Source organism: Eupeodes corollae, chromosome 1 (assembly GCF_945859685.1).
Source record: "Eupeodes corollae chromosome 1, idEupCoro1.1, whole genome shotgun sequence".
Taxonomy (NCBI): domain Eukaryota; kingdom Metazoa; phylum Arthropoda; class Insecta; order Diptera; family Syrphidae; genus Eupeodes; species Eupeodes corollae.
The window spans coordinates 99851089-99877813 of NC_079147.1; the positions used below are offsets into that span (position 1 = coordinate 99851089).

The following is a 26725-nucleotide window of genomic DNA, read 5'->3' on the forward strand; positions in this document are numbered from 1 at the left end:
TCAATGTAATTGTTTTTTTTTTTTTTAATAATTCAATTGACAATTTTTTTAACAATACACAAAAACTACAAACTTCATAACCAAGACAAATCGGCAGACAAGACGGAAAGTTATCTGTGTGGGTCGTATCCCAGCCTCTTTTCTTAAATTGCTATGGTAAAAAAACCACCAACTTAACTTTTTTTTTGAGAGTCCCTTTTGCATCTTTCTGCATTATTATCTGTATAACAAAATTTTTTTGAAGTCGATATTTCTACTTGTTCTTGAGCTATGGACGACTTAAAAAAATTCGCGAACGTACGTGTACAAACACGCACAAACAACTCTCTAAAAATCATTTATTTCGACTCCAGGGGTCTTGAAACGTCGAGAAATTTCAACATTTTTAACTCGACAAATCGGACCCATTACAATAACATCCTATGATGGTAAGTTAATTAAACTGACCGAAAGAGTTAAGCTCTGACTTGTGCCATAACGTCCCGATTGTACAGGAGTCGCCTATCCACGGATCATAGTCTGACGTGGTATCCTGTACCAGACCGCATCTATCTAAAAAGAGGAATGCCTCTGGTGGAATAAAGCCGCTCAAGCGTGCACTTTCAAAATACTAGTCGTTTGGATAGAACGCCCCGAAAATTAAATTGATGTTCAAAGACATAACTTTTGCAATGTGAACTCGAACGAGGTTTATCACAATTTTGTCAATTCTGTTAATTCGATCCCTGTTCTATAGGACCTCGTTGGAATAGTAATGCACATAAGAAGATTCGGCAGTTCGATATAAGCCAGTACAGCGTCGTAAACACTGCCGCTCGAACACCTGAAACTTCTCCATCTGGGAAGGGGCAACGTTGAACCACACAGGACAACCATAAACGATCATTGCCCGTATGAGGGCCATGTAGCAAATTACCTTCACTCTGGGGTCAAGCCGACTGCTAAAAAACTGCCGTTTCGTCAGAATGAAAGCTTTTCTGGCCCTGGTCAGAGCAGCATTTATATGTCCGTCGAAATATAAATACTGATCTAACCAGATACCGAGGTACTTCACTACACTTTTGCTCGCCAATGGCTGCCCGTGAAGATCAACGATGACCATCTTGCGCCAATTCTTGCACGTATCCCCCGTGGCCCCAGCCAGTTTCCAGTCGTCGCAATATCGCTGAATCTTGTCGAAATCACGCTGCAAGAGAATTCTAATAACCTCATACTTTCGGGCCGTTCTGTTCGCAATTAGATCGTCGGCGTACGCAATTGCCTTTGTAAGACTACCTATCATTTCGCTCGTGTAAATGCTAAAGAGAATCGGCGAATTCACCGCTCTCTGTTGAAGACCATTTTTTATTAAAAATGTTGTAGTGGAAATTACATTGCCACTTTTGACAATAAACTTTTTACCGTTAAGCATATCATGAAGTATATACAACAATGGCTTGCTTATGCCAAGCCTGCTCAGTTTTAGGTAAAGACCCTCTAACCATACGGTGTCAAAGGCCTTTTCCAAATCAACCAGAACAGCGCCTGTGCATTGTTGTTTTGATTTATTCCATTGGATATCAGAAACGAATTTAGACGACTTCTTCGGACGCCGGCCGCCGCCTCGACTAGGCTACCGATTTCTTATTTAGCACAATGCCAACTTAGCTTAAACTTAAACACTTGGAAATATTTAAATTGCAAATTAAAACTAAATGTACGCTTGTTTCGAAATGTATTTCTGATTCTAATAGAATTTTAGGAATTTTTAATTTGTAATTTATTTCTAAATCCTAAGCATTTTTGGGCCATTTTATGTACAAAAGAAATTGTTTAAGTATATGATTCCTTAAAATAGCAGTGTTGGGAAGTGCTTTATAATTTTAATGTTGTAAATCAGTCAGTTACAGTATTTTAAGTGCTTTAGCTGTAGTTCAGCTACTATTTTGGTCATGGAGATGAAATTCGATACGATACAAATCATCGTCTAGTCTTGTAAGTTTTGCAAATTTGAAATACCTTGCTTTATTAGTTTACACGGAAATAGCAAACTTGCTGAGTTTTGTACGATAAAAAGGAAATAATGTCTCAAATTGTCGAGGCACTTCCGTGAACTTTGATAGCTTTTTAAATTTGATCAAATTTCAATATCAGGTAAAGTTTTTGATTGATTGAGCCTTTTTTAATTCAAAAACTTCTACCTTTTCTCTAAGAATTTTATCTTTCATCTTTTTGTAATAAAAAACAATTTTGAAACAATTGTGTTATCCCTGAAATTTTCGAAAAATTAAGGGAGTTAGTGCTTCTCACTAAAACCCTTTAATTTTAAAATGATTTGATACTCAAGTTTATAACAATAACAATATTATATGTACCTTACATCTTTTATTTAATTTTTTTAAAATGATTTCTATAAAAACATGTTGTTGGTAATTAAAAAATCAGACTTAAAACAAGACCTTTTTTTCCCATAAGAGACACCAACATTGAATTCCTTTAATTTGGCATTCCTCTCATATTTCGAATTAGATAGAACAGAGGAATATCAAAAGATGACACAAATCTAATCAAAAAACAAAGATATATGTATTGGAATACCTCTTCTGGCTTCTCGTAGATATATTTCGGTTAAGGTACAATAGCTAATGGTTATTTATTATGTTTCAATTTAGGTTTATATTTTTTGTTGTATCTTAACATCAAAATAAAAAATAAAAAGTCTTTCTATAAAACTTTATTTTCCTCTTTGACAGATGAGTCCTTGACTTGTAACGTGTGTGATAGAGCTTTTCATTGTCACAGGCAGTTGGCGTCCCATCAACAAAAAAAGCGACATTTTGGGTAAGTGCTTGATCCATTGTTATTTTTCTATTTTGCAGGCTTAGGTTAAGTGGGGGAGTGGGTGTGGGAGAGTTGGTTTGTGGCTGAAATTACATGTTTTCTATTTTTTCAAAACAAGAAAATTGAATAAAATTGAATTTTATTGAAGGTTTTTGGTTTCTTTATTGTGTATTGGGTGTCAAATGGAAGTTGAATAATAAAAGACTGCATGGAATTACTTTTAGGGAAAAAGGAACTTAGGAATTCGAATTTTATGTACAAGGATGTCTGATGAAGAAGTAGATAAACCCACAGAAAACATCTATGGTCCTCCATAAAAAGAATTGTGTGAAGTACCAATGTATTTAATTTTGTCACTTTTTTAAATTGAATTTTTAAGGAGTTATTGGGATAAATATTTAAAATAGTCAAATCTTTCTTCGATATTAATGGTAAATTTGTTATAAACGTTTGCTCATCAAGCATCTTCTCGTGTTTAAATGTCTCCTCTTACGAGTAAATTTATAATTAAATTATAAATTATTTGCAAGCAATTTATCAACTTTACCATTTATGGTTTAATTTGAAAGATTGCCAACCACAATTTAAAAACTCAAGTTTCTGAGTTTATTTCCGTCTTTTAGGGATATTCATGATTCTTCTAGAATTGAAATTAATTCAATTTTTCATAGGCTCAAAATATGATGGGTTGCGTTGAATTTAAGGTCGTTTAAGAGATTTTTAGTGGAAAATCAATTTTGTCAATTTTAGTAGCGTTTCTTGAAAATTTTTATTTCAGACATTAACAATTACAGCTTGGATTTTTCTTAAAACAATACCTACCTTCATTTATTCAAGAGATATCGAAAATCGAACACCAATGTGGGTAAAAATTTTTGTAGATTTTAATTTTTGTGAAAAACTGACTGTTGGGTTTTTATAAAAAAATTAGGAAACGCCGAAGACAATATTTTTACCTGCCTCATATAGACAATCTATGAAAACTTTCGAATTCGTAAAAAAATCACAATCGAGATTTCGATCAAACATTGGTAGAGAGGTAAAAAAAAGTGGGTGCCCTGATTCCGTTCATCTGTATGACTGTCTGTCCTGGCCCCCTGAATCCAATGCATTGGGGCGATTGATTTAAAATTTGGAAATAAAGGTTTGTAGTCAATTCGCGTCAGTCGTGTTTATAACTTCCCATATGAAGGTGTTGTAATCGGTGCAATTTTTCGAATTGAAAATGTTGACATTTCTCGACGTTTCAAGCTCCCTAGATTAGGTTAGGTTATGTTAAAGTGGCTGTCCTAGATAGAAGCTTAACAATTAGGCCAGTTTAATGGCTCATTGTGATACCACATTAATTTTGAGGCTTCCTTTAAAGCTCAACAGCACCAGTTTGAGTCCCTTACGAAATATGAAAGACTGATTATTCTGAGTTTTTTGTAGTACCTGCGGCATGGTGGTTAGTGCGTTGGACTGTCATGCGAGAGGTCTTGGGTTCGATTCCGGCCTGTGCCACCTAACTTTTTTTACGGGTACTGCCTCTTGCCAGGAATTGACAAACCATCCAAGAGTAATTCTTGTCTTGAAAAGTGCTTTTTCAAACTAGCTGTTCGGCATATAAACTGTATGTCCCTACTATCTCTGACAACATTACCCGCAGACAGGAATGGTTGAGAGCCGAAAGTCACTAGGCCCTGGTTCTCTACGGAATGTTGCGCCACCTAATTTGTTTAATTCTAGCGTTTTTGAGCCAGAGCAGGGCATGTCCAGAGAAGATGAAGAACTGTTTCCTCCTCTTCCTCGTCCGTACAGTTTCTGATAGTAGGCGCGTTGGCCAGGTGTTTTTTGTAACCTGGCACGTAGTGATGTTGTTCCACCTGGCGCCTAACTGTTATAGAGTTTGTAAGGACAGAGCCCAGGGTTTTGATAGCAGCCTAACTATCTGAGAAAATACGGATATCAGATGTTGATACATATTACGTTTTCTTTAAGCCAGGACAAGACTTCTTTTATCACCAAAAGTTCCGCCTGGAACACGCTACAATGATTTTGAAGGCGGAATGAGAAACTTAATTTCGTTCAGAGTACACACCTCCACCAAACCTTCATTTGTTTTCAACCATGATCTGTATAAAAATGGATTGACTCGTCTTCCAGGAATGCACTTTCTGGGGGGTACAGAAATCTGGTAGTTTTGTCGAATTGCAGTTGTGGGATTGTGTAGTAATGTGTGCTTTAGACTTGATTCTAAATAGTTAAGAATTACGGAGTGGCCAATGTTGTTGTAAATCCACTGCGACGAAGCTCTGAGGCGAATAGCAGAGCTTGCAGCTATTTGTTTGCTAAATGTGTCAAGAAGTGTTAGGTACAGTAAGGTGTCCAATATCGCAGATGTCGTCGTGCGAAGCGATTAAACATAGGCAAGCTGAACTTTGGACTTAATTTAATTTGTCGCCGTTTATGGCTTTCTCTAAAGCAGTCCACCATACTGCCACACCGTACATTAAAACTTGTCTAAATACGATGTGTATAATGAATGCGTGGTACACGATTGTAAGTTCCATTTATTACCAATAGCTTTTTTGCAAGAAAAGAGAGCTACAATAGTTTTTTTTGACTCTTTCCTGTACGTTCTCCAACGTCGTCCGCATAGGCGATCTCACTTTGACACCCTCCGCATCCAGACTAGTTAGGATTTCATTTACCATTTGGTTCCAGAGGAGAAGGGATAGAACACCACCTTGCGGTGTCCCTCTACTAACGAATCGTCTGGCAGAAAAGTTGCCCAGATTTGAGTTAATTATTCTACTAGTCAGCATTTAATGAATAAACTCCCGATGCGAACTCTCTACATTTAGAGATGTTAGTGCAGATGTCATTGCAGATGTATCCACTTTGTTAATTCACCTTCGATGTGAAGCAAAGCAACCATTATAAAGTCTTTATGATGGATTAAGGTGTGTAACGCTGTTACCACCGATTAACCTTTACAATAGGCATGTTGAGACGAAGACAGAAGTCTTGTATCGATACGTGCCCTTAAATGGATATCAATCAATCTTTCCAAGGTCTTAAGAAGGAATGATGATAGACTTATATGCCGTCGATCTGTAGGATTGTCTTGGGAGCATTTACCTGCTTTGGGTATAAAAATAACCTCAACTTCCATGCCGAGGAAACATGGACAAGGTAAAGATAGCTGGTAAAAATTGCCTTAAGGATTGGTGCAGTTATGTTAGAATTCTTTTGTAGCTCGGCTGGTATTATTCCATCTGGCCCCGCAGATTAAAATGGTTTGAAGCTGTTAAGAGCCCATTGTAGCTTGTCCCTTGCGATCAGACCTTAAGGATGTGTTATATTGGGACTTGAACTTATATTACTGTTGCAAGTTTCGGTAAGAGAGCTATCAGGAAAGTGATTATCCAGTAGTAAGTTCAGCGATTCATTACTTGAATTTGTCCAGGAGCTTGGCATAGCTGGATTAGTTGAAAATATTTTCCGTAACCTAGCGGCTTTAGAAGTTTTTTCTATCGTGCCTTCTTGTAAATTCTTTTTGATTCTTTGTTAGAGTCCCAGTGAGAAGCTATACTTTGAGTCGAAAATGTGTCTATAGCTCAAGAAACAGTAGAAATATCGACTTCGAATAAATTTTGCTATACAGAAAGTAATGAATGGGTGGTTTTAGCAATTAAAAAAAGGTGAACATTTTGGTTAACCCAAAATTCAGGAAATTTTTTTTTAAAATACTCTTGAATGAGAAAGTTTGTGAGACCTTATAGTGCATTTTACTTATAAGATGAAATTAGTTTGAAAATCAATTTTTACCGAGTTTTAATAATGTCTTGTAAAAAAAACTGTGGATTCGATCTTCCCCGAAATTTTGTTGAATGTTTTTCAACACTTATTATTTATGATTAATTATTCAAAATGCAATGTCTTAACTTTTTAAACAAAATATTCAGGTCGAAAATCAATGCTAACCAACTTTTGGTAATGTTTTCTTGGGTTTTTATTTTTTGTAAAAAAAACTGTTTTTTCCATTTTTCACAAAATTTTACCAGATGTCAAAAACGTTGCATAAAATTAATTTGTTAGTAAAATACTCGATGTGGCAATGATTTTTTTTTCAAAATTACGTCAAATTAGTCTCTAACTTTATTGTTTCGTGAGATATTTTGGGTTAACCAAATTGCTATGGCAAAAAAATGACAAACTCAGTCTTCTTGTGAGTCCTTTTTGCTTCTTTCTGTATTTTAATCTGTATAAAAAAATTTATTTGAAGTCGATAGCTCTACTGGTGCTTGAGATATATACGACGAAAAACAGAAAGGAGGTACAAACGTTCGCACGCACAAACATATCTATAAAAATCTTTTACTCTAGAAATGTCAAATTTTTCAATTCCGCAAATATTACATAATTATTTATGGGAAATGAAAATCCTAAACAAATTCTACGAAAAATTGATACAATTTTATTTTCGATCCAAATGTTCCTCTTAGAAATTACAGTTTGGAACTTTTAAGTTTAGTTTTGCATAGTGCTAGTGCTAGTGTGATGTAGGGATTTGTCCTGTCACCTACATTACTTCAAATTTGTACTAATGGCATCCTGTCCGAAACTTTTAATTCGCTAAATTATTTTTAGTGAAAACAATGTTTCCAATTTGTCATTCTTATCAAAAACAAATAAAGGGGTTGGTGGATGTGTGAACCCTGAACGACCGAAATTTAGTCTCTCACTCTGTCTTTCCAATTATTGTATTCTAGGCGGAACTTTTCGCGATAAAAGAAGTCTTGTCCTAACTTAAAGAAAACGTGAAATCATCATTTGATATCCGTATTTTCCCAGATAGTCAAGTCGCTATCAAATCTCTGGATTCTGTCTCTATAACAGTTTAAACTGTCTATCATATCTAATAGAGATGACACAACAGTTTAATATTCACCTTTAACGTTTGGCTAATGATGGCATTCTAATCACTACATGTGAACTATTGCTAATGCAAGACGCAAATATTAGATGGAATAACATCACCACGTGTCAGGTCATAAACGCAACTGGCCTACCCAAGATTTAAAGCGTCTAACAGAAAAGTACGCCGAACAGCTTGGTATTCTCAAATGGCTTGTGCAGAAGCTGTATGGATGAGGAAGAGGAGGAATCAGTTCTTAACCTTCTCTGTATACATGCCCTACTCTAGCTCAAAAACGCAAGAATTACCTTGGTGAATTCTTCCATAAATTTCTCAATCATATTAAAATAATCAGTCTCTCACGTTTCCCAAACTAGTGTCATAGAGCTTTAAAAAAAACTTAATATTCATGTGGTATCACAATCGGCGATTAAACTATCCTTCTCCATCACGGACAGCAACTTTAACCTTATCTAACAATATTCTTTTTTTTCAACGACATTTTGTGATAGGCTCAATTAATTCAAACATAGGCAGCGTTGTTAATTAGGGAATAGAAAATGGACTTAAATCTTATGCACGGAAACCTCAATGCTGACTACTGCCGTCAAAGCTTAATTTATCATTGAACGTATCGAAAAATATTATTACATATATCTATACCTTTAAGCACAACTACGTTCGTAATACACGATATTCGTTCCTTAGCCATACTTTGTGAATATAGAATACCTAACTTTACTCAGTCTTTCCCAGTGATTGCAATATCAGGCCAAACAGTTCGTTTTTTGCGCACGACCATTGTTATCAATTCAATCTTAGCAGTTACCAGCAGACTTTGCAATGTCATTTGGCAGTCTCGAGGCTGGGATTGGACTCCTTTAAATTTTCTGTTCTTGCGAGTAATCGTGAACGACTGCAGTTGATTTAACAATCCGGAAACTATTCATAGGCTATGCATCACGTCTAAAAACTCCTGATTATTGTAGTTAACTAAGGAGTCTTCTATCCATTTTTCTTTAAATTTGGAGGATAAACAAATAAACAACAAGTGCATCAAAGATCAATTTGTTGAGGTAAGCGTTCTGTTACGGAATTATCTCAAGAACTGGGCTTTCGAATTGGACACCTTTGGATAAGCTGATACCATGCATAAGACGATAGCACTAAACTTTCTACTTGTAAAACAAGACCGAGTGTGCTCGAAAAAGTAAGGAAATTTGTATCGAAATGATATCGTTCAGGAAACACACTGTCGCAAATGCAATGATATTTATGAACTAGTTAGTCCAAAATTTTGGTAAATTCACTTAATTTGTTGTATTTATATTTTCAAAAAAAGTTGTTTTTCCCTAAAAATACAAAATTGATACAAAAGCTAATTTACTACAAGTCGGATACAATTGTTAAGTTGTTTGATCCATTAGACAACCTCTCTCAGAATTAAGGCTCCTTGTAAATTGTAATTAGGCTGCTTATAATTTCAAGACTTAAAAATTCACTTTGAAAACGTATTAATAATCATACTAACATTTTAAATGCGAAAGTAACTCGTCTGTCTGTTACTCAATTACGCCTAAATTTGAAATTTGATATGGAGATAATATTTTGATACCCGAGAAAGGACATAGGTTACTTTTTGCCCCGGGAAAATAACACATTCCCATGGCAAAATTCAGGTGGTCTGATCGCTTTTACGCCTAAAGCAATGAACAGATTTAAATGAAAAATGGTAAGCAGATTGTTTGAGACTTAAGAAAGGACATGAGTTACTTTTGACCTCAACGGCTCGATTACGTTGAGTCATGAATTCTGTCAAATTGCTGTAGGGAGGGGGGGGGGGGGTAGTATGATATCGTCGAGTACATTTCAATAGACAACGTTATGGACACGGAGCAAGTTACATCATACCCTATAGAGTAGAACTATCAGGGGTGCTTTCTTATAACTTGAGATTGAAGGTTTGTGTTCGAGCCCTGTTAATGAGAAATCTTGATGCACCAACGTTATGTAATGTGGTACACGGCTACAGATTACTCACCCAGGACGAAATATTGTAAAAGCTATAATCATGACTGGAATATTAAAAAGAAAAAAGGTTTTATTTCCGCTACAATTCCATAATTCCCACAAATTTGCCGTTTAAGAATTAAAGAGTACAGTTTCCTCGGAAAACAGCATTTGCAATAACAATAAATAAAGCTCAGGGGCTAACGCTGTAAATTTGGAGAAAAAAAAAATAAATATTGTTGTTAATTTTTAAATTCCTAAGAATAATTCAACTGACAACTTTTTTAACCCAACACAAAGAACTACAAACTTTTAAGCAAGACAATTCGACAGACGGGATGTTAAGTTATCAGTGTGGGTCGCATCCTAGCCTCTTTTTTAAAATCCACATTGACCCTTAAAATGTAACCACCCACCAAAACACTGAAGAGAGAATAATTAACTGAATTTTAAAGTTCAATTGCAGAATTTTTGATTTTTCATGAAAGCGTTTTATTCATTTGGCGGTTTTGTGGGTACACAAAATTTAAAACTTCATTAAAGTACAAATATGAGACATTTATCCGATTTCAAATTGTAACTGGCTTAACCTAAATTCAATTTGCCCCTGAAGATTTCTCAAAAATCTTGTACACAGGTTACTAAAAATTAATTAAAATATTCTTATGTGAATGGAATCTTTAACTTCTTGAACTTGAAATTTATGTAAATGCCTATAAGTGAAAAACATCGCTGGATGTAAACCAATTTACTTGCATTTTATGCGCAATTACACAACTTTTTCTTCTGTTTCTCATCATAATGTTGCTACTTATTAAATTTTAATCAACCCTTCATTTTTCTTGCTCGTACTATGAACACAAATTTTACTCGCCTACAGTCAATTAATTAAGTTAAAACATTCAAGGTATGCTTGGAGCTCTTAGTGGGTTGAGGTTTAGGTACCTACTCTCTGCCTCATACTAACTTCTTACTCAAGGCACTTCACATTTCCTTCTCTATGCTTAATTAATTAAAGAAAGGCCTTCGGCTTGAAAATTTTAATATTTTCACATTTTTGTAGAAACACAATAACTGTTTAACCAAAATTTTTATATCCCTTTATGTTCAGATTGAAAGAAACTCACTTCCTAGAAAATTGTGTAATTTTACATAAATTGAATATAATTCCATAGAAAGTACACAAAATAACGTAATATGAAAATGTGGAAAATATTTCAATGTGAATAAAAATTCTCGTGTGCAAAGAAAATAGCATCTCATTCCTGAAATAAGGATACAAAAATGTCATTGTGTCTTATTCTACATCTGCTTAATGTTATATGCAAATAAAAGTGCTCCAAAGAATTTCAACTTTTATCTTGAAGTGTTGAAGGAGCATAGTTTGGTATGGATATGGATGTGTCTAGTTAGTAAAACTTAGAACCATAAAATATGAAGAAGGATAATCTTAAAAGCATCATACACAAACTCATATTATTTACCTCGAGAAATGTCCTTTTTCATTGTTGTTTTCTTATACTTGTGGTTTGTGGTTTGATGTACGTTAGAAAGAGGTGGTAACTGATGGTTATGGGATTCTCTTTTAAGACCCGGCCATAGAGACAAATTGGATTTTTCTTTAAATTACTATCACAAACTTTTGTGAAATATTTTTGAAGTTAAAAGGAGAATGTTTATAATTCAAAATTGGTAAAGTGTGTAGGTACTTTTAAAATGTATGCTTATTATTGGGTCATTAATTTCATTGTTTCAAGTTGGTAGCGCTGGAATTTGACACTTTTCAGATTCAACTGTCATTTCAAGTGTCATAATATAAACTGAATATTTTTCATTTACGATAACAATCGAGAACAAGAACTTCCTCCTAAAGTGTAGTACCTGTGGTTGTTAGAGCTTATAGGATTGTTATTCTAGAGGTTTGGTTTGTATCATTGATATAAAAACTGTAAGTCTCTCCAAGAACGATTGAAACTTGCAAGTCACTAAGACCTCTTTTCAATGAGTTGTAGATCCACTGCTTTATGAATAAAACATGATGATTATGGTCGTCATGGGCATAAGAATAAGCTACGTAATCAACCTGTTACTACTCGTAAGGCCTTTGTATCATCTCATCTTAATGAAGACCTAGTCAAAAATATTGATGCTACAATACCAAATATGTTTATGATATTTATCGACTTGGTGGCACCCGTGTCCATGATGAAGTATTGAACACTTAGGCTAGTTTAATGGCCCATTGTAAATTTTGAGGCTTTCTTCAAAGCTCAATGAAACCAGTTTGAGCCCCTTTCGAAACGTGAGAGACTGATTATGTTAATATGACTAATGATCTTAGCGCATTATAGAAGAATTCTCTTAGGTAATTCTTGAGTTTTTGAGCTAGAGCAGAAGAATTTGAGAATATGCCCAGCCGCTTGGCGTGCTTTCCTAATAGACAGTGCCCGGTTATGACACTGATTATCAAGTTTATTTGCGATCAGCTTGGAGGTAAGTAAGCTCTTTAAGCGCTTTAAACCTAATGTAGGTCAGATGTTTTTTGTACCAGTATTATCCAAACGTGGTAGAATGAGTTGCACTGTACAATTTCTTGCGAACTCATCTGCCTTACAATTTTCTGAAATGTCTCTACAGCCCTGCACCAAGCAAAGGTGTTTAACTCTTCTGCTATTTCCGTTAAAGATGATTGACAGTTATTGACTGTTATAGTTTGTAGAGACAGAGAGAAAATACGCTGATGATGATATAAAATTGTCTTTAAGCCATAACAAGACTTATTTTATTGCAAAAAGTTCCGTCTGGAACACACTACAATGATTGGGAAGGCGGAATGAGAGACTTAATTTCAGTCGTCCAAAGAACAGACCTCCATTAACCCCTTCTTCTTTTTGTTTTAGCTATGAAAAAGTGGATTGACTTAATATAAGGTAAGGTTAGCTAAAGATCCACGCAATAAGATCTTGTTTTCATTGTTTTCTTTTCCTCACCTAGACAAACCAATTTATTGTGACTTGTCACATAATAGAGTCCGACCGTTCATTACCAAGGCTTTTCGCAAAACGTTCTTTGACGCAACACATAGCCTGTCGCACCCAGGGCGCCGAGCTTTAGTTCGAATTATCACAGAGCGCTTCGTCTGGCCTATAACATTCGCCAACATTGTGCTAATTTTGCATTCCGTGCCAGCGAACGAAGATACAACTCCACTCGAGAGCCGGACTTCAACGCTACCCAACTCCCGGCGAGCGCTTTGCCTACATCAACGTTGATAGGACCGTTTCCGCCTTCTGAAGGATATCGCTACCTCTTGACAGTCATCGATCGCTACACTAGGTGGCCAGAGGCGTACCCAATGGTAGATATGTCAGCAATCAATTGTGCGAACGCGCTCATTAACGGATGGATTTTCCGATTTGGGGCTCCTTTGCAAATTACTTCTGATCAGGGGAGGCAATTCACCTCGTAGACCTTCACGGAACTTTGTAAGTGCATAGGACCTAATCACTCAATGACGACTTCGTATCACCCGCAGGCTAATGGAATAGTTGAGCGATTTCATCGGACGTTGAAAGCAGCAATAAATTGTAACGACTCCAATCGATGCCTACAACGACTCCCACTTATAATACTTGGCCTTCGTGCGACCCTTAAAGAAGATTTGAAAGCCACCGCAGCAGACCTTGTGTATGGAACGTCACTCAGACTACCAGCAGATTTACTGGCTCCAACGATCGTGAATCAATCGCAATGCGAATTCGTTAACGACCTTCGCCATATGATGCGCCAAACCAAACCTCAGCAGACGGCCTGGCACACCGAGCAGCAGCCATTCATTCACCAAGATCTAAAGTCATCAACTCATGTGTTTGTTCGCAATGACGCCGCGCCGTCAAAGCATCAATCGTTCCGCCTTACGAGGGACCCTATAAAGTACTTGGGCGCAGCGACAAAAACTTCACCCTTGACATCTGAGGTAAACAAATAAAAATTTCTATATACAAATTTCTAAAGCCAGCGTATCTTGAAGCCGATGAGTACACCGGCACTGGCGAAGCTCAAGCATCTTCAAGTTTATTATCTCCTTCTCCAGAACCGACACAAATAATAACAACTCAGCCTTACCACACTTCTAGAGGCCGCCGTGTCCGGATTCCAGGGCGTTATACCTAAGGGTGCGTAAGCCTTCTGGGGGGCCACTGTGGCGGAGTGTTCTGGCAACCCTTCGAGCAGTGTTAGAGGCCACCATAAGTCGGCTAATCAGGGAGCACCACGACAACAGGCGGGAGTCTCGACAGAGGCAGCCTGCAGCGAGCTACACGACGATGACCATTCATTTGATTCCTGATATCGAGTTTGTGAGAAGCACATCGCGCTTAAAATACCTACTTCCTAAATAAAGATAAAATAGAACTAAAAGTTTCTTTTATTTCGTTTTTTGGACTTTTAGGTTTTCTGCGACTAAAGATATGATAACAATCTTTTTTTTGGGTTTTTGAAGTATACTATAACAAACGCAAACGTTGCGTTAACTCTTCAAAGTTTGGTGGCCAAATTTGGGAGGACGGGTTCAGTAAACAATGAGCCAACACCCGTAGGTTTTGTAGACTTAAACTTGGCGAATTTTGAGTCATGAATGTCCTTACACCCGTACAAGATCCAACAGACCCAGTAGCCGAAAGTTCATGACCATATACAACGCGTGCCGTTTGTTCGCTGGCTAGGCTTCGAATCGTTTGGAAGAGGACCCCAATTTTAGCCAAAAATCACCTTCATGAATGAATGGCTGTGTTAACATGCGAGGTTCACTAGATGATAGTGCAGGTCTATGCAAATAAACCATAATTGAACGATGTCCCAAAGGTGAACATAACACAGGCCATCGCTTAAATTCAGCGGGATCTATGATTTAAGAGTCATTGAAAATTTGAATACTCGGATCCGTGCCACCGTAGGAAGCCGAGGCAGGCATTTAAATGATGTCGTATTCCACACTTAATGGCATATATGAGACTTTCAAATAAAAAACGGTTCTTTTAATACCTTACAAACAGTTTGTTTTATTTCATTTCAACATCTACCCGCCTTTATTGAAAAGCCCTTTAGAAGCCTTCTTTAAGTCACAATTTATTTATTTGTCCTATTCTATTTTTTTTACTTTAGGTACTTAGTAAAAATTTGTTTAGGAGATTATGTGCCAGTTCCCCGAGGACGTATGACTTAACATTTATTCTTGTTGACATTTTTCGATGTAGCTCACTTAAATACCAGTTTTATGTTCGAGTATGGGTGTAAGCCAAAAACCATAGCTACCTTAAAGAGTACCATATTTTGTATAACTCATTCATTTATAGCTCATAACTTAATTCAAATCTGAAAAATTCGTTCTTGGTTTGATTTTTCTCACATTTCATTTAAAAGGACAATATATCAACCAAATATATATCTCCTGCGGGATTCACCTCAAAATTATTATTAATTGTTATTTTTCAAAACAAAAGAACATTCACAAAATATGTATGTATGAATTTTCACAGCACGGAAATGTTAACAAATTTATCCCGGTAAAGTTTAAGAAGCAATCAAATTTATTCAAAGAAAAAAGAAACACATTTACGTTATTATATACGTAATACATATCTGATCTGTGAGAAAAAAATCCCATGAACGGGTTTTTAGTCTTTCATATTTCTGAAATCTGGGGTAACAAATCTTCATAATACACAACAGCGCAGAAGAGCACTTCAAGCAAAAGTCCTCCTCGTCGTCGTTGTCGACGTCGCGTCGTAACCAACAACATGCTGAGATAAATGATGGAAGAGGAAAAAAATAAAGAAGGAAACGTTGACGGAAGACGGATAATGCCATTAGTGAGCTAAGCATGAAGATGTCTTCCTTCACACCGAATCCTGAAAACTCCTTTGTCATCTTCGCAAGTGAATATAACAAGTGACAAAGAATATTTTTGTTTTGTTTTTTCCTTCGCCTTCTGGTATTGTTTCATTTCCATTTCCTATGAAATGAAATACGAGTTGTCTCTTTCCCTAATTTATTTGATCTCAACTGCAGGCCCGCAACAAATACGCCTTAGATAAAAAAATGACTTACTACTGGGGACAACAAGGAAACAATAATATGTGTCGCCTACCAACACCTCACACTTTACGATAAGGATTTAGCGGCCTTTCTTCAAGGACTAAATATGATGACTTTCTTTTCTTTGCTGGATAATGCATATGCTAAGGATATGTTCTCATTTTCAAAGGTTCAAAGTTACCAGTTTTGAGCTTAAAAGTGAAATTAAAATGGGTCACAAGGACTCGATAGAGGACTTTGTCATGGTGCGTATCGCTTGTTTCCGTCACAGTCCTTATGGGGTTTCTTTAGAAATTTAAAAAATCAGAAAATGGAATGAAAAATTCTTTGTTGGTCCTTAAAACAAAAACTTGAATTCAAAGAAAGCAAAGTCGGTATTTAGATTTGTTTCTTCTCGAAAAAAGCAAGATGGGATTACATTCATGTAAATTCCTTTTAATATTCGAAACTTGTGCGCCTTGAGGGAACTATTACTCATTCTTGTTTTAAATTGTACGACACTTTTGCCATTAGGAGATTTTTTTAACTTGTTAAAAAGGTACGTAAAAACATTAAGGGACATGTTATGAGTTTCTTGAAAGAAAAATCGGAGATCATTGAAAATCTGGTACATTAGTTTTTGAGCAATTTGTGCAAAATTAAATTGTTTTATAAAAAGACATACTTTTTAACAAAAAATTCACAATTCTTTTATTTATTTAGGGGAAAAATTCAAAATTTCTGGAGAGCTATACTATTTGGAACACATATTTTAAAATAAATATACAAATAATGTTTCCGAAGTAAACCAAAATTGAAAAAGAATTACAATAAGAGCCAATAGGATGCCCGCCTGTCGATATTTTTAAAAATATTGTGTAAGACCAGAAAAGGTTGAAGTCAATGTTTTTCTTTGTTCTCATATTACTTGGGTCTAAAACCATTTCGTATCAGTTTTTAGTTATTTTTATAAAATTTCGTGGGTTTTTCAAAAACTTACTAAAAGTTAATTACAATATTTTGAAAATGAACAAATAAGTTTGATATCAATATCTTTTCTTGTTACCAATCGAAAACCTTTTTCTACCAATTTTTAGTAGCATATTTCAAATGCTACTTCAATTTTTCGAAAAATATTAAAAACTTCGATTTTGCGAGGCGAAAAATATTTTTGTTCAGTTGCATAATATTAACTTTAATTGAAGACACGGAAGCATGTCTCCATAAAATCCTTTTATTCAGATTCTAGGGACCTTGAAACGTCGAGAAATGACTTAATTATCCATTCGGCAAATCGAATAAATTATACGAGAACTGAAAATTAAATAACAAACAAGCCTCGGATACGAACGGATTTACAACTCACGCAAACGAATTAAGGACAACGAACTTCGGATATGCATGTGGAATGTTAGGTCCCTTAGCACACCACGTGCGGCCGAAGAGTTAGCGGAGACCCTAGACCGCTAAAAAGCAGACATCACGGCCATCGAGGAAATACGATGGGCCGGGCAAAAGGAGGATGAAAAACTGTGATATTTACTATGGTGACTGCTACCACGAAAAACTTATTTGGATGCGGCTTCCAATATGAAACGAAGTTGGACTTCTCCAGACCGATCTACCATCAACCAGATTGACCATATTGCGATCGATGCCAGCCACGCTTCCAACATCATGGATGTACGAACTTTCCGAGGAGCTAACATCGACTCGGACCACTACCTCGTTGTAGCCAAGGTAGCACTTCGGATTTCCAGACCCAAGGCAAAACAGGGAGGTGCTGGGAACAGGTACAACGTCGGACAGCTACAATCGCCAGAGATCGCCAAATCCTTTTCCGACCGAGTTACAAGTAACCTATCTCGAAGTTCTCTAACGCCAACACAATGTATCCAAAACCAGTGGCAACATTGCCAAGATGCAATCAGAGAAGCCACCTCTGATGTGCTGGGTTTCAAACAGCCACCAACAAGGAACCACTGGTTTGATGAGGAATGTCGGCAGGCAAATGCAGCCAAACAACAGGCTCCCAAAGCGGCGCTGCAAAAAAGGACGAGAGCTGCTCCTGAGCTCTATGAGCAAAAGAGGCGAGAGGAACGCCGACTTCTCAGATGGAAAAAGAGAGGGCATGAGAAGCGTGCGGTCGAAGATGTTGAGAATTTTACAACCAGGAATGAAGTTCGAAAGTTTTATGAACAGGTAAAACGAAATTCACAGGTGCATAAACCTAGAACCGAAGGCAGCAAAGACGAAAGTGGAAACATCATAGTGGAACCGCAGTCAATGCTGGGGATATGGAAGGACCACTTCTGCAGACTGTATAACGACAATGACGAACTGAATTCCGCTGTCAGGCAGGATGATCCATTCAACATAGACGACTAAACCCAACAATCCCGTCCTCCCGACTCAGACGAAGTAGAAATTGTCATATATAAGCTGAAGTCTAATAATGCCGCTGGAGCGGATGGCTTGAATGCCGAGCTCTTTAAAGCAGCTGGAGATAAGTTGGTTAGGAGCATGCATTACTTAACTGTAAGATATGGTCGGAAGAAAATATGCCCGTTGAATGGAACCTCAGTATTGTTTGCCCGATCCTGAAGGAGACCCTTTACAATGCTGACCTGATAGGTCCTTATCAGTGTGGTTTTAGACCAGGAAAGTCCACAGTTGATCAAATATTCACATTACGGCAGTTCCTGAAAAAAAAACCAAAGAAATCGACTCCCACTATCTCTTCATCGATTTCAAGACCGCATGTGACAGCATCTACAGGGACGAGTTATATAGAGCCATGTCTAGTTTTGGTGTCCCTGCCAAACTCATCCTTTTGTGCAGGATGACCATATAGAATTCACGATGCTCAGCATAAAGGTTGAAAAGAACTTAACAGAACCTTTCGTATTAAAAAAATGTTTTAGACAAGGTGATGCGCTGTCATGCGATTTTTTTAACATCGTGCTTGAAAGAATATTGCAGAGCTCACACGTCAACACTAGAGGCACTATCTTTCAAAAGTCTGTCCAGTTACTGGCATATGCTGATGACATTGACATAATCGGAAGAACTCAGCGTGATGTCAATGGGGCTTTTGTGAGTATTGAGGCAGAGGCGGCAAAAATGGGTTTAGCGGTTAATGAGGGCAAAACAAAGTACATGCTGTCATCTAGAAAGGACATACAACACCGACGTTTTGGTCAAAACGTCACAATCGACAGACGTAACTTTGAGGTAGTCAAGGACTTTGTCTATCTAGGCTCCACTGTAAACGCAGAAAACAACACCAGCGCTGAGATCAAACGCAGAATAACTCTTGCTAACCGCTGTTTCTTTGGACTAAGAAAGCAATTGAGTGGTAAACTCCTCTCTCGAGGGACCAAAGTGTTGCTATATAAGACCCTTATCATCCCCGTCCTGTTATACGGTGCAGAAGCATGGACTATGACAAAAGCGGATGAAAGCACCTTGGGTCGTTTCGAGAGAAAAGTGGTCCTGTATGTATCGAAGGGGGGTGGAGGAGAAGATGGAATGACGAGCTTACGGGCTGTACAGCGACGTAGACTTAGCCAGAAGAGTAAAAGCCCAACGACTAAGATAGCTTGTCACGTAGAGCGTATGGAAACTAATGCTCCGAACCGGAAAGTCTTCAAATCCACACCCACAGGACAGCACAGTATAGGAAGACGGCGGATCAGGTGGTGCGCACAAGTGGAAGGTAACCTCAACCAACTTAGAGCGCGAAACTGGAGACATCTAGCTAGGGACTGAGCTAGATGCAAAAGTTTGTTGGGTGAGGCCTTGTTCACACAGGACTTTAGCGCCACCTTAAGTAAGTAAGTAAGTAAGTGATAATTAATCAGCGTTTCCATGACCTTGGAAAGAAGGGACGTGAGTGCAATTGGACGATAGTTAGAGGGAGAGGAGGATTCACCTTTTATAGGGACTGGCTAGACGAATGCTATTTGCCATCCACTCCGAAAAAGACCCATACAGTAGGAAAGATGGAAAAGCTTACGCAGTCTTTTTTCAAGAGTTGAAGAAAACCTCTTCAGAACAATAGCGAGAATCCATATGGGCCAGCAGGTTTGTGCATGTCAAGGTCTTTGCGTTCTTTTACAACTGCACGAGTTCGAAAGAAGATTCGTCCCATAGAATCGTTTACACTCTTAAGCCCATAGTCAATGACCCGATTCTTATATTTAGGTGTGTTTTTAGACCAGGAAAGTCCAAAGTGGATCAAATATTCATATGACGACAGATCCTGGAAAAAATCCAAGAACACCAAATCGACACCCACCAACTTTTCATCAATTTTAATGCCGCATATAACAGCATCTACAGGGACGAGCTATATGGAGCCATGTCTAGTTTTTAAATTCCTTGCCAAACTTGTCCGTTTTTGCAGAATGACCATGGAGAATTCACTCTGCTCCAAACATGTTGGTCAAAACGTAACAAAACCTTTCGATGTCAAAAAAAGTTATATACAAGGTGTTGGGGGGATTCTTCTTAATATGAATCCCAGAGCAAAAATATGTCTTAGCTGAAAAAAAGTTTAAAATTTCTTGCAGTACCACAACGCAATTGAAAAGAAAAAAAGACAACAGTTTTTTTTGTATACCTTTAGTGTTTAATTCTTATTTTTACGTCTTGTCTCTAATAATGTTACAATCGAAGTGAATTACAATTATTTTTTAAGACACGAATGTGCCTTAGTCACACCGACTATCTCGGTGGTGAAAACTATAAACTTAGTTTTTATAAAGGTGAGATTAAGAATAGAGATTGTATGTCTTAGAATATTCTCAACTTCATTATTATTAAAATAAACAACTTAATTTACGTTACGTTTAATAGTAACGCCTAAAGGTATGCAATATTGTTTTTAAATAATTTAGTTCAAATAATCGTTTGAATATTATAAACTGCTACTTGACGTCAACATTCCGGCCTCCCTTTGCAGAAATGCAAAAAGTATAGAATCCATGCATCCGAAAAGTTGATAGATTTTACGTAGCGAGTCCATCGGTGGAGGTATTTTGTTAAAGAAGCGCCTCGATTCGCTACTCAGGAAAAAAAAAAGATTAGTAAATCCAACGTTGAGGGTTGTTTAAAGAGTGCCCTTACTCACTCAGACATGTTAGTGGGAATACAAATGTCAGTTAAAAAAAAAAAAAATTAAATAGATAAATTTATTGATTAAATTTCAAAAGGTGCTGTGCAGAACCGTCAATAAAATATCAAATATAATGAATGCATTAAGTTAATTAGCTTAAATTTATTATTTGTTTTGTGAAGCAAGATACACCTGGAACACTTCCTGATCGACAGGCAAGAGACATAATTTAACTATAGGGCGTAGAATTTCGCCTTGTTGAGTTTTAACGGTAGCAACGCGAACCTTTCCATCTTTTCCAGGGTGAACAGCCACTATTTTTCCCAGTCGCCATTGAGTGGGTGGTAGATTTTCGTTGCGCACAACTACAACGTCTCCAACTTTGATATTACGCTTAGGAAATTTCCACTTTGTTCTTCGTTAAAGATCGGTCAAATATTCCTCCTTCCATCGTTTTGAAAAAGAGTATAAAATTTGCTGGACTCTTTCCCAATTCCTTAGTTTTGCAATTTCGCCAACTTGGCTTTCGGGTAAGGAGAGCAAGGGTGCACCTTTTAAAAAATGTCCCGGTGTTAGGGGAAGAGGGTCAGAAGGGTTCTCACTAATCGGAGAAATAGGGCGGGAATTCATACATGACTCAATTTTAACAAGCAGTGTGGAAAACTCTTCAAACGTTAGCCTGGAGTTTCCAACAACCTTCTTAAAGTGTGTTTTAAACGACTTTATACCAGCTTCCCATAGACCACCCATATGAGGAGAACCTGGTGGAATGAAATTCCACTTCAAATTCTTTGGTAGATAGAGTTTTTCAGCTTCCAATGTAGCTTCTGATACGGCTTTTTTCAACTCCTTTTTTAATATTTTATTAGCAGCAACAAAATTGGTGCCGTTATCAGAGAAAAGTTGTTGGGGAACACCTCTACGACCGACAAATCTATCAAGAGCAGCTAAAAACGACTCCGTTGAGAGACTTCCTACCGCTTCTAAATGTACAGCTTTTGTACAGAGACAAATAAAAAGACAAGCATAACCTTTTACTGCTTGATAGAACCGACCCTTTTGAACCTTTAGTTCAAAGGGGCCAGCGAAATCCAATCCAACATGAGTGAATGGAAAGGAATAGTTAACCCTTTCGGGGGGAAGTGTTCCCATAATTTGGGTTTGAAGTTCCTTTTTGTGTAAAACACAAACAATGCAACTATTGGTAAATGATTTTATTAAGTTTTTTAGTTTTGGAATCCAAAATGACTTTCGCATTAGGTACATGACTTGTTGGTTCCCTCCATGTAGGGAAATTTTATGGAAGAATCCTACTAGCAATTTCGACAACGGACATGAGTATGGCAATATTATTGGATATTTTTCATTGTAACTCAAATTTGCATTGGTTAAACGGCCGTTGACTCTCATGATTAGGTCAGAGTCTAAGGTAGGGTTAAGCGATAAAATTGTACTATTTTTACTTAACGGTTTCGAGTTATATAGAGCGTTGAACTCTTCACTAAAATAGAAGCGTTGTGCTAGTACAACGAGTCGAGTTTTCACAAAAGTTAATTCATGATGAGTTAACTTAATAGAAAAGTATCTGAAAGGATAAAACCTTTTTCTTTTGCGAGAAGCTAGGTTAATAAATCTAAACAAATATGATATGACTTTTATAGCACGAGAGTAACATGAAAATCTTCTCAAAATATCATCATTTGTGTTTTGATTTACTACAAAGCTTTTAATTTGTTTGATTTCAAGGTTCCAATTGGGATCCTTTTGAATCTTCGTTATTGGCCAAGTTTCCTGGGAATTCTTTAACCAACTTGGACCATGCCACCATTGGTCATTGTTTATTAAATTCTGAGGCATTACACCCCGGGAAGCGATGTCAGCTGGATTGTGTTCAGAAGGAACATGTTTCCAAATACAATCTGGCGGACTCTCAGTTTGTACTTTAGAGACCCGGTTTCGGACAAACGTTTCCAGTCGAGATGGGCAGTCACGAATCCAATAAAGGACAATCATTGAATCCGTCCAAAGGTAAACATGATAGTTTTTCAGGCGTAGACTACTTTGTACAGCGTTTACTAACCTTGTTAGCAAAACAGCTCCACAAAGCTCCAGCCGAGGTATGGAAATGGCTTTTAGGGGAGCCACTTTTGTTTTTGAGCAAAGAAGGTTGATAAACACATTTCCAGATGAATCTGAAATCCTAGAGTAGACAGCAGCAGCATATGCACTTAGAGATGCATCGCAAAAGCCGTGTATTTCAACACACATGTCTGGAGTATAATTGATCCATCTTGGAATTCTGATATCCTTTATTATAGGAAAGGATTTCACAAAATCTTTCCATGTCTCTAACCGAGTTGATTTTATGGGCGCATCCCACTCGGTTTTGTCTTTCCAGACATTTTGCAATAAAATCTTTAATAAAATTGTTGTTGGCGCAAGCCAACCTATAGGGTCATATATTTTAGCTATATTTGAAAAAAGCTCACGTTTAGTCAAAACAGTTGTTGAAGAAAATAGGTTACATCGAATATAGAAGCAATCTTCCCTTGCATTCCACCCTATACCTAGAACTTTCGAATGTGAATTCTCATCGAACATAAGAAAGTGTTGGTCTAAAACATCCCCCCTAGGAATGTTTTCCAACAAGCGAGGGTGGTTTGCAGTCCATTTTTTCAAGCAAAACCCTCCGGACAAAAGAAGTGCATTTAACTGAGTTTGAGCTTGAACAACAGTATCTAGATCGAACCCTCCAGAAAAAACGTCGTCCACATAAAAATCTGACAATACCATATCCTTTGCTAAAGGATATTGGTTTCCTTCATCAGAGGCAAGTTGATGTAATGTTCGGATTGCCAAATATGGAGCACAGTTAACTCCAAAAGTAACCCTATTAATTTCAAAATCAGCCAAATCTGATTCTGAATTTGACGATCGAAAAATTATTCTTTGGAATCTATGATGATCGGGGTGAACATGTATTTGGCGATACATTTTCTCGATATCGCTATTAAAAACATAGGGATACTGTCGCCATTTTAATAAAATAGTATGTAGATCATTTTGAAGAGCAGGACCGGTACACAAAAAATCGTTTAGGCTATGTCCTTTGTTGGTAGAAGCACTTGCGTTAAAAACGACTCTAACCTTTGTTGAAGCACTGTCCGGTTTTACCACAGCATGGTGCGGCAAATAAAAGTGCTGTCTGGACAGATTTAATTCACCTTTTGACCTAAGAGTCATGTGCTTCAAAGAAATGTATTCGTTCAGAACTTTGTTATACTCTTCTCTGAGCGATATATCGCAAAGAAGACGCTTTTCTTGTCGCAGAAATTGTAAAACTGCACTACTTCTGGAAAGACCTAAATCCGATATATTTAGGTGAGGCTTAAATGGAAGTTTCACTGTATAGCTGCCATCTAGATTGCGAGTTGTTGTATCCGTATACAATTTTTCACAAAATTTATCTTCGTTAGAAAAGGGTTTTATTTCTGGAACTTCTTCGAGTTCCCAAAATCTGTGAATTTGTTTTTCTAAACAAATTTCACTAAAAAATGTATGAAAAGTTGGTTTCTTTAAACCAACTTCACATGGTCCAGAAAGAACCCATCCGAAAACCGTATTTTGAGCAATTGGTGAAAAGTCCTTTTCTTTCTTAACACCTTCACGTAGAATAAGAGGGTAGATATCTGCTCCGATCAAAATGTCTATCGAAGCGGGTTTATCAAAGTTAGGATCTGCCAATCGTAATCCCTTGAGCTCAACCAAGTTTGATGCGTCAACAGACTGCGATGGCAAATTTCCTGTCAGCTTTTTCAAAACAACGGCCGAAACCGGTATATGTACATCAGGGTTGATGCGAGATTCGAGCGTGAGAGGACACATACTCGTTGAAAATTCGCTTTGAACTTGTCCAATGCCACAAATAGATGCATTGGTTGACCGTGTAAAAAGCTTAAATCGGTTCACTACGGATTGTAAAATATAAGTAGCTTCAGAACCAGGGTCGATTAAAGCTCTCAAAAGAATGGTTTGATTATGAACATTAATTTTAACCAAAGCTGTAGCTAATAAAATATTCTTTTGCTGGTTAACAAGGAAACTTTTAAGTGTAGACGAATTAGAATTTATATCCTTTTCTAAATCCAGTGTTGTTTGTTGTTCTATTTTCGAAGTGGACTGTATGGGGGTGGGGGTGGTAGCAAGAGGAGTTTGAGATAGAGGAGTTGATCTTGTATCCTGAGATGATTGATTTTGTTGGGAAAAATGAAGCAAACTGTGGTGCCTTCTACCGCACTTGTCGCAAGAAACTTTACTTTTACACTCATATACCGCATGTGTGAGTGCAAGACAGTTGTAGCAGTACTTTTGGACTTGTACTACTTTACGACGAGATGAAACATCCATGTCCAAAAATTTCTTGCATGAACGCAAGGGATGATTGCTATTGCATACCTTACAACTGAAATTCTTTTGTTCAACATGAAAAGAGTTTACCTTTTTGGAATTTAAATTGGATGATTGATTCGCACTTTTACGGGGACATTGCTTGACTTCTTCAACAGATTCAAGTATCTTGTATCTCGAAGCAAGAAAATCATCCAAAGATTTCCATGTAGGAATTTCATTTTCTTTCGGTAGACTTTGCTCAAAAAGAAACAAAGTGTTTTCAGGGATCTTTTGAGAAATAATAAAAATAAGAATCGGATCCCAATTATCGGTTTTAACACCATAGCTTGAAAGGACCCCTAGACAATCACAAACGGTTCTATGAAGTTTTCTCAAAGCTGAGCCGCTTTCAGTTGAGATAGACGGTATAGAAAAAAGTGCTTTAAGCTGTGTGTTAATTAAGATGCGTTTATTCTCGTACTGAGATTTTAATGCATCCCACGCTAGCTTAAAATTATCTGCCGTCAGTGAAAACTTTTCAACAATGTCATGAGCTTCCTTCTTAGTTTTAAGGCGTAAATGGAATAACTTTTCTACATCACTAAGTCGGGGGTGAGCTATGTAAATTGCTTGGAACATATCACGAAAAGTAGGCCAGGATTTATAATCACCTTCAAAACATTCAGCGTCGCAAGGTGGAACCCTAATTCCATATTCTAATTCAGATCTTTGAGGAGCAACAAGATCTTGTTTTGTATCCTTGAATGTACCCATGTCTATGGAATCTATAATACTACCTACAGTAGTGAAATAATTGGTTGAAACTGATAAATATTTCGATTTAATTGTCAACAGTTTTGTATCATCTAAACTTTTATCTTCGTTCTTCAAACATTTTGTATAAACTGAACGAAAACTATCCCATAATACCTCAAATTCTTTTTTCCAGACTTTGAGCATACCAGAAGTCATATTTTCTCTATTTGGTACATCACGAAAACTATTGATAGTTTCGTTTATTTGCTTCACGCACAAATAAAAATCGTCAGAAAAAGACATATCGAAAACGATAAAAAATGGTACACTTAATAGATCTCGAACGAAGAAAAAAGTTCACAACTAAAGCAATAAACTTTCAAAATTTCTTTTTATTTTTATTTAAATTTCAATAAAACGAGTTGTTAATTGAACGAAAATCTAAAAAATTATCCCTTAATCAAAGAACAGAAAATCCTGAATAGGATTAAAATACCGTAGATTGATTGTTCACAAAAAAAAAGTTGAAAACGTTTTAAAAATCACCAGATCGAAGAAACCGTAAGATCGCGAGATCAAAAAAAAACTGTAACGAAACTGTACCTGAACCTTACGATCAAAATTTGTTCCAAATATGCTCACTTCACAAATAT

General features: G+C 36.9%; 1 protein-coding gene across 1 annotated transcript in view; it reads left to right on the top strand.

The window, feature by feature from the left end:
• The window catches only part of LOC129942013 (uncharacterized), a 71670-nt gene that overhangs the window by 9699 nt on the left and 35246 nt on the right, over positions 1-26725 (top strand). Inside the window, exon 3 of the mRNA XM_056050807.1 lies at positions 2733-2820. Within this exon, the coding sequence (XP_055906782.1) occupies positions 2733-2820 (88 nt within the window). The remainder of the gene's footprint in view (positions 1-2732; positions 2821-26725) is intronic.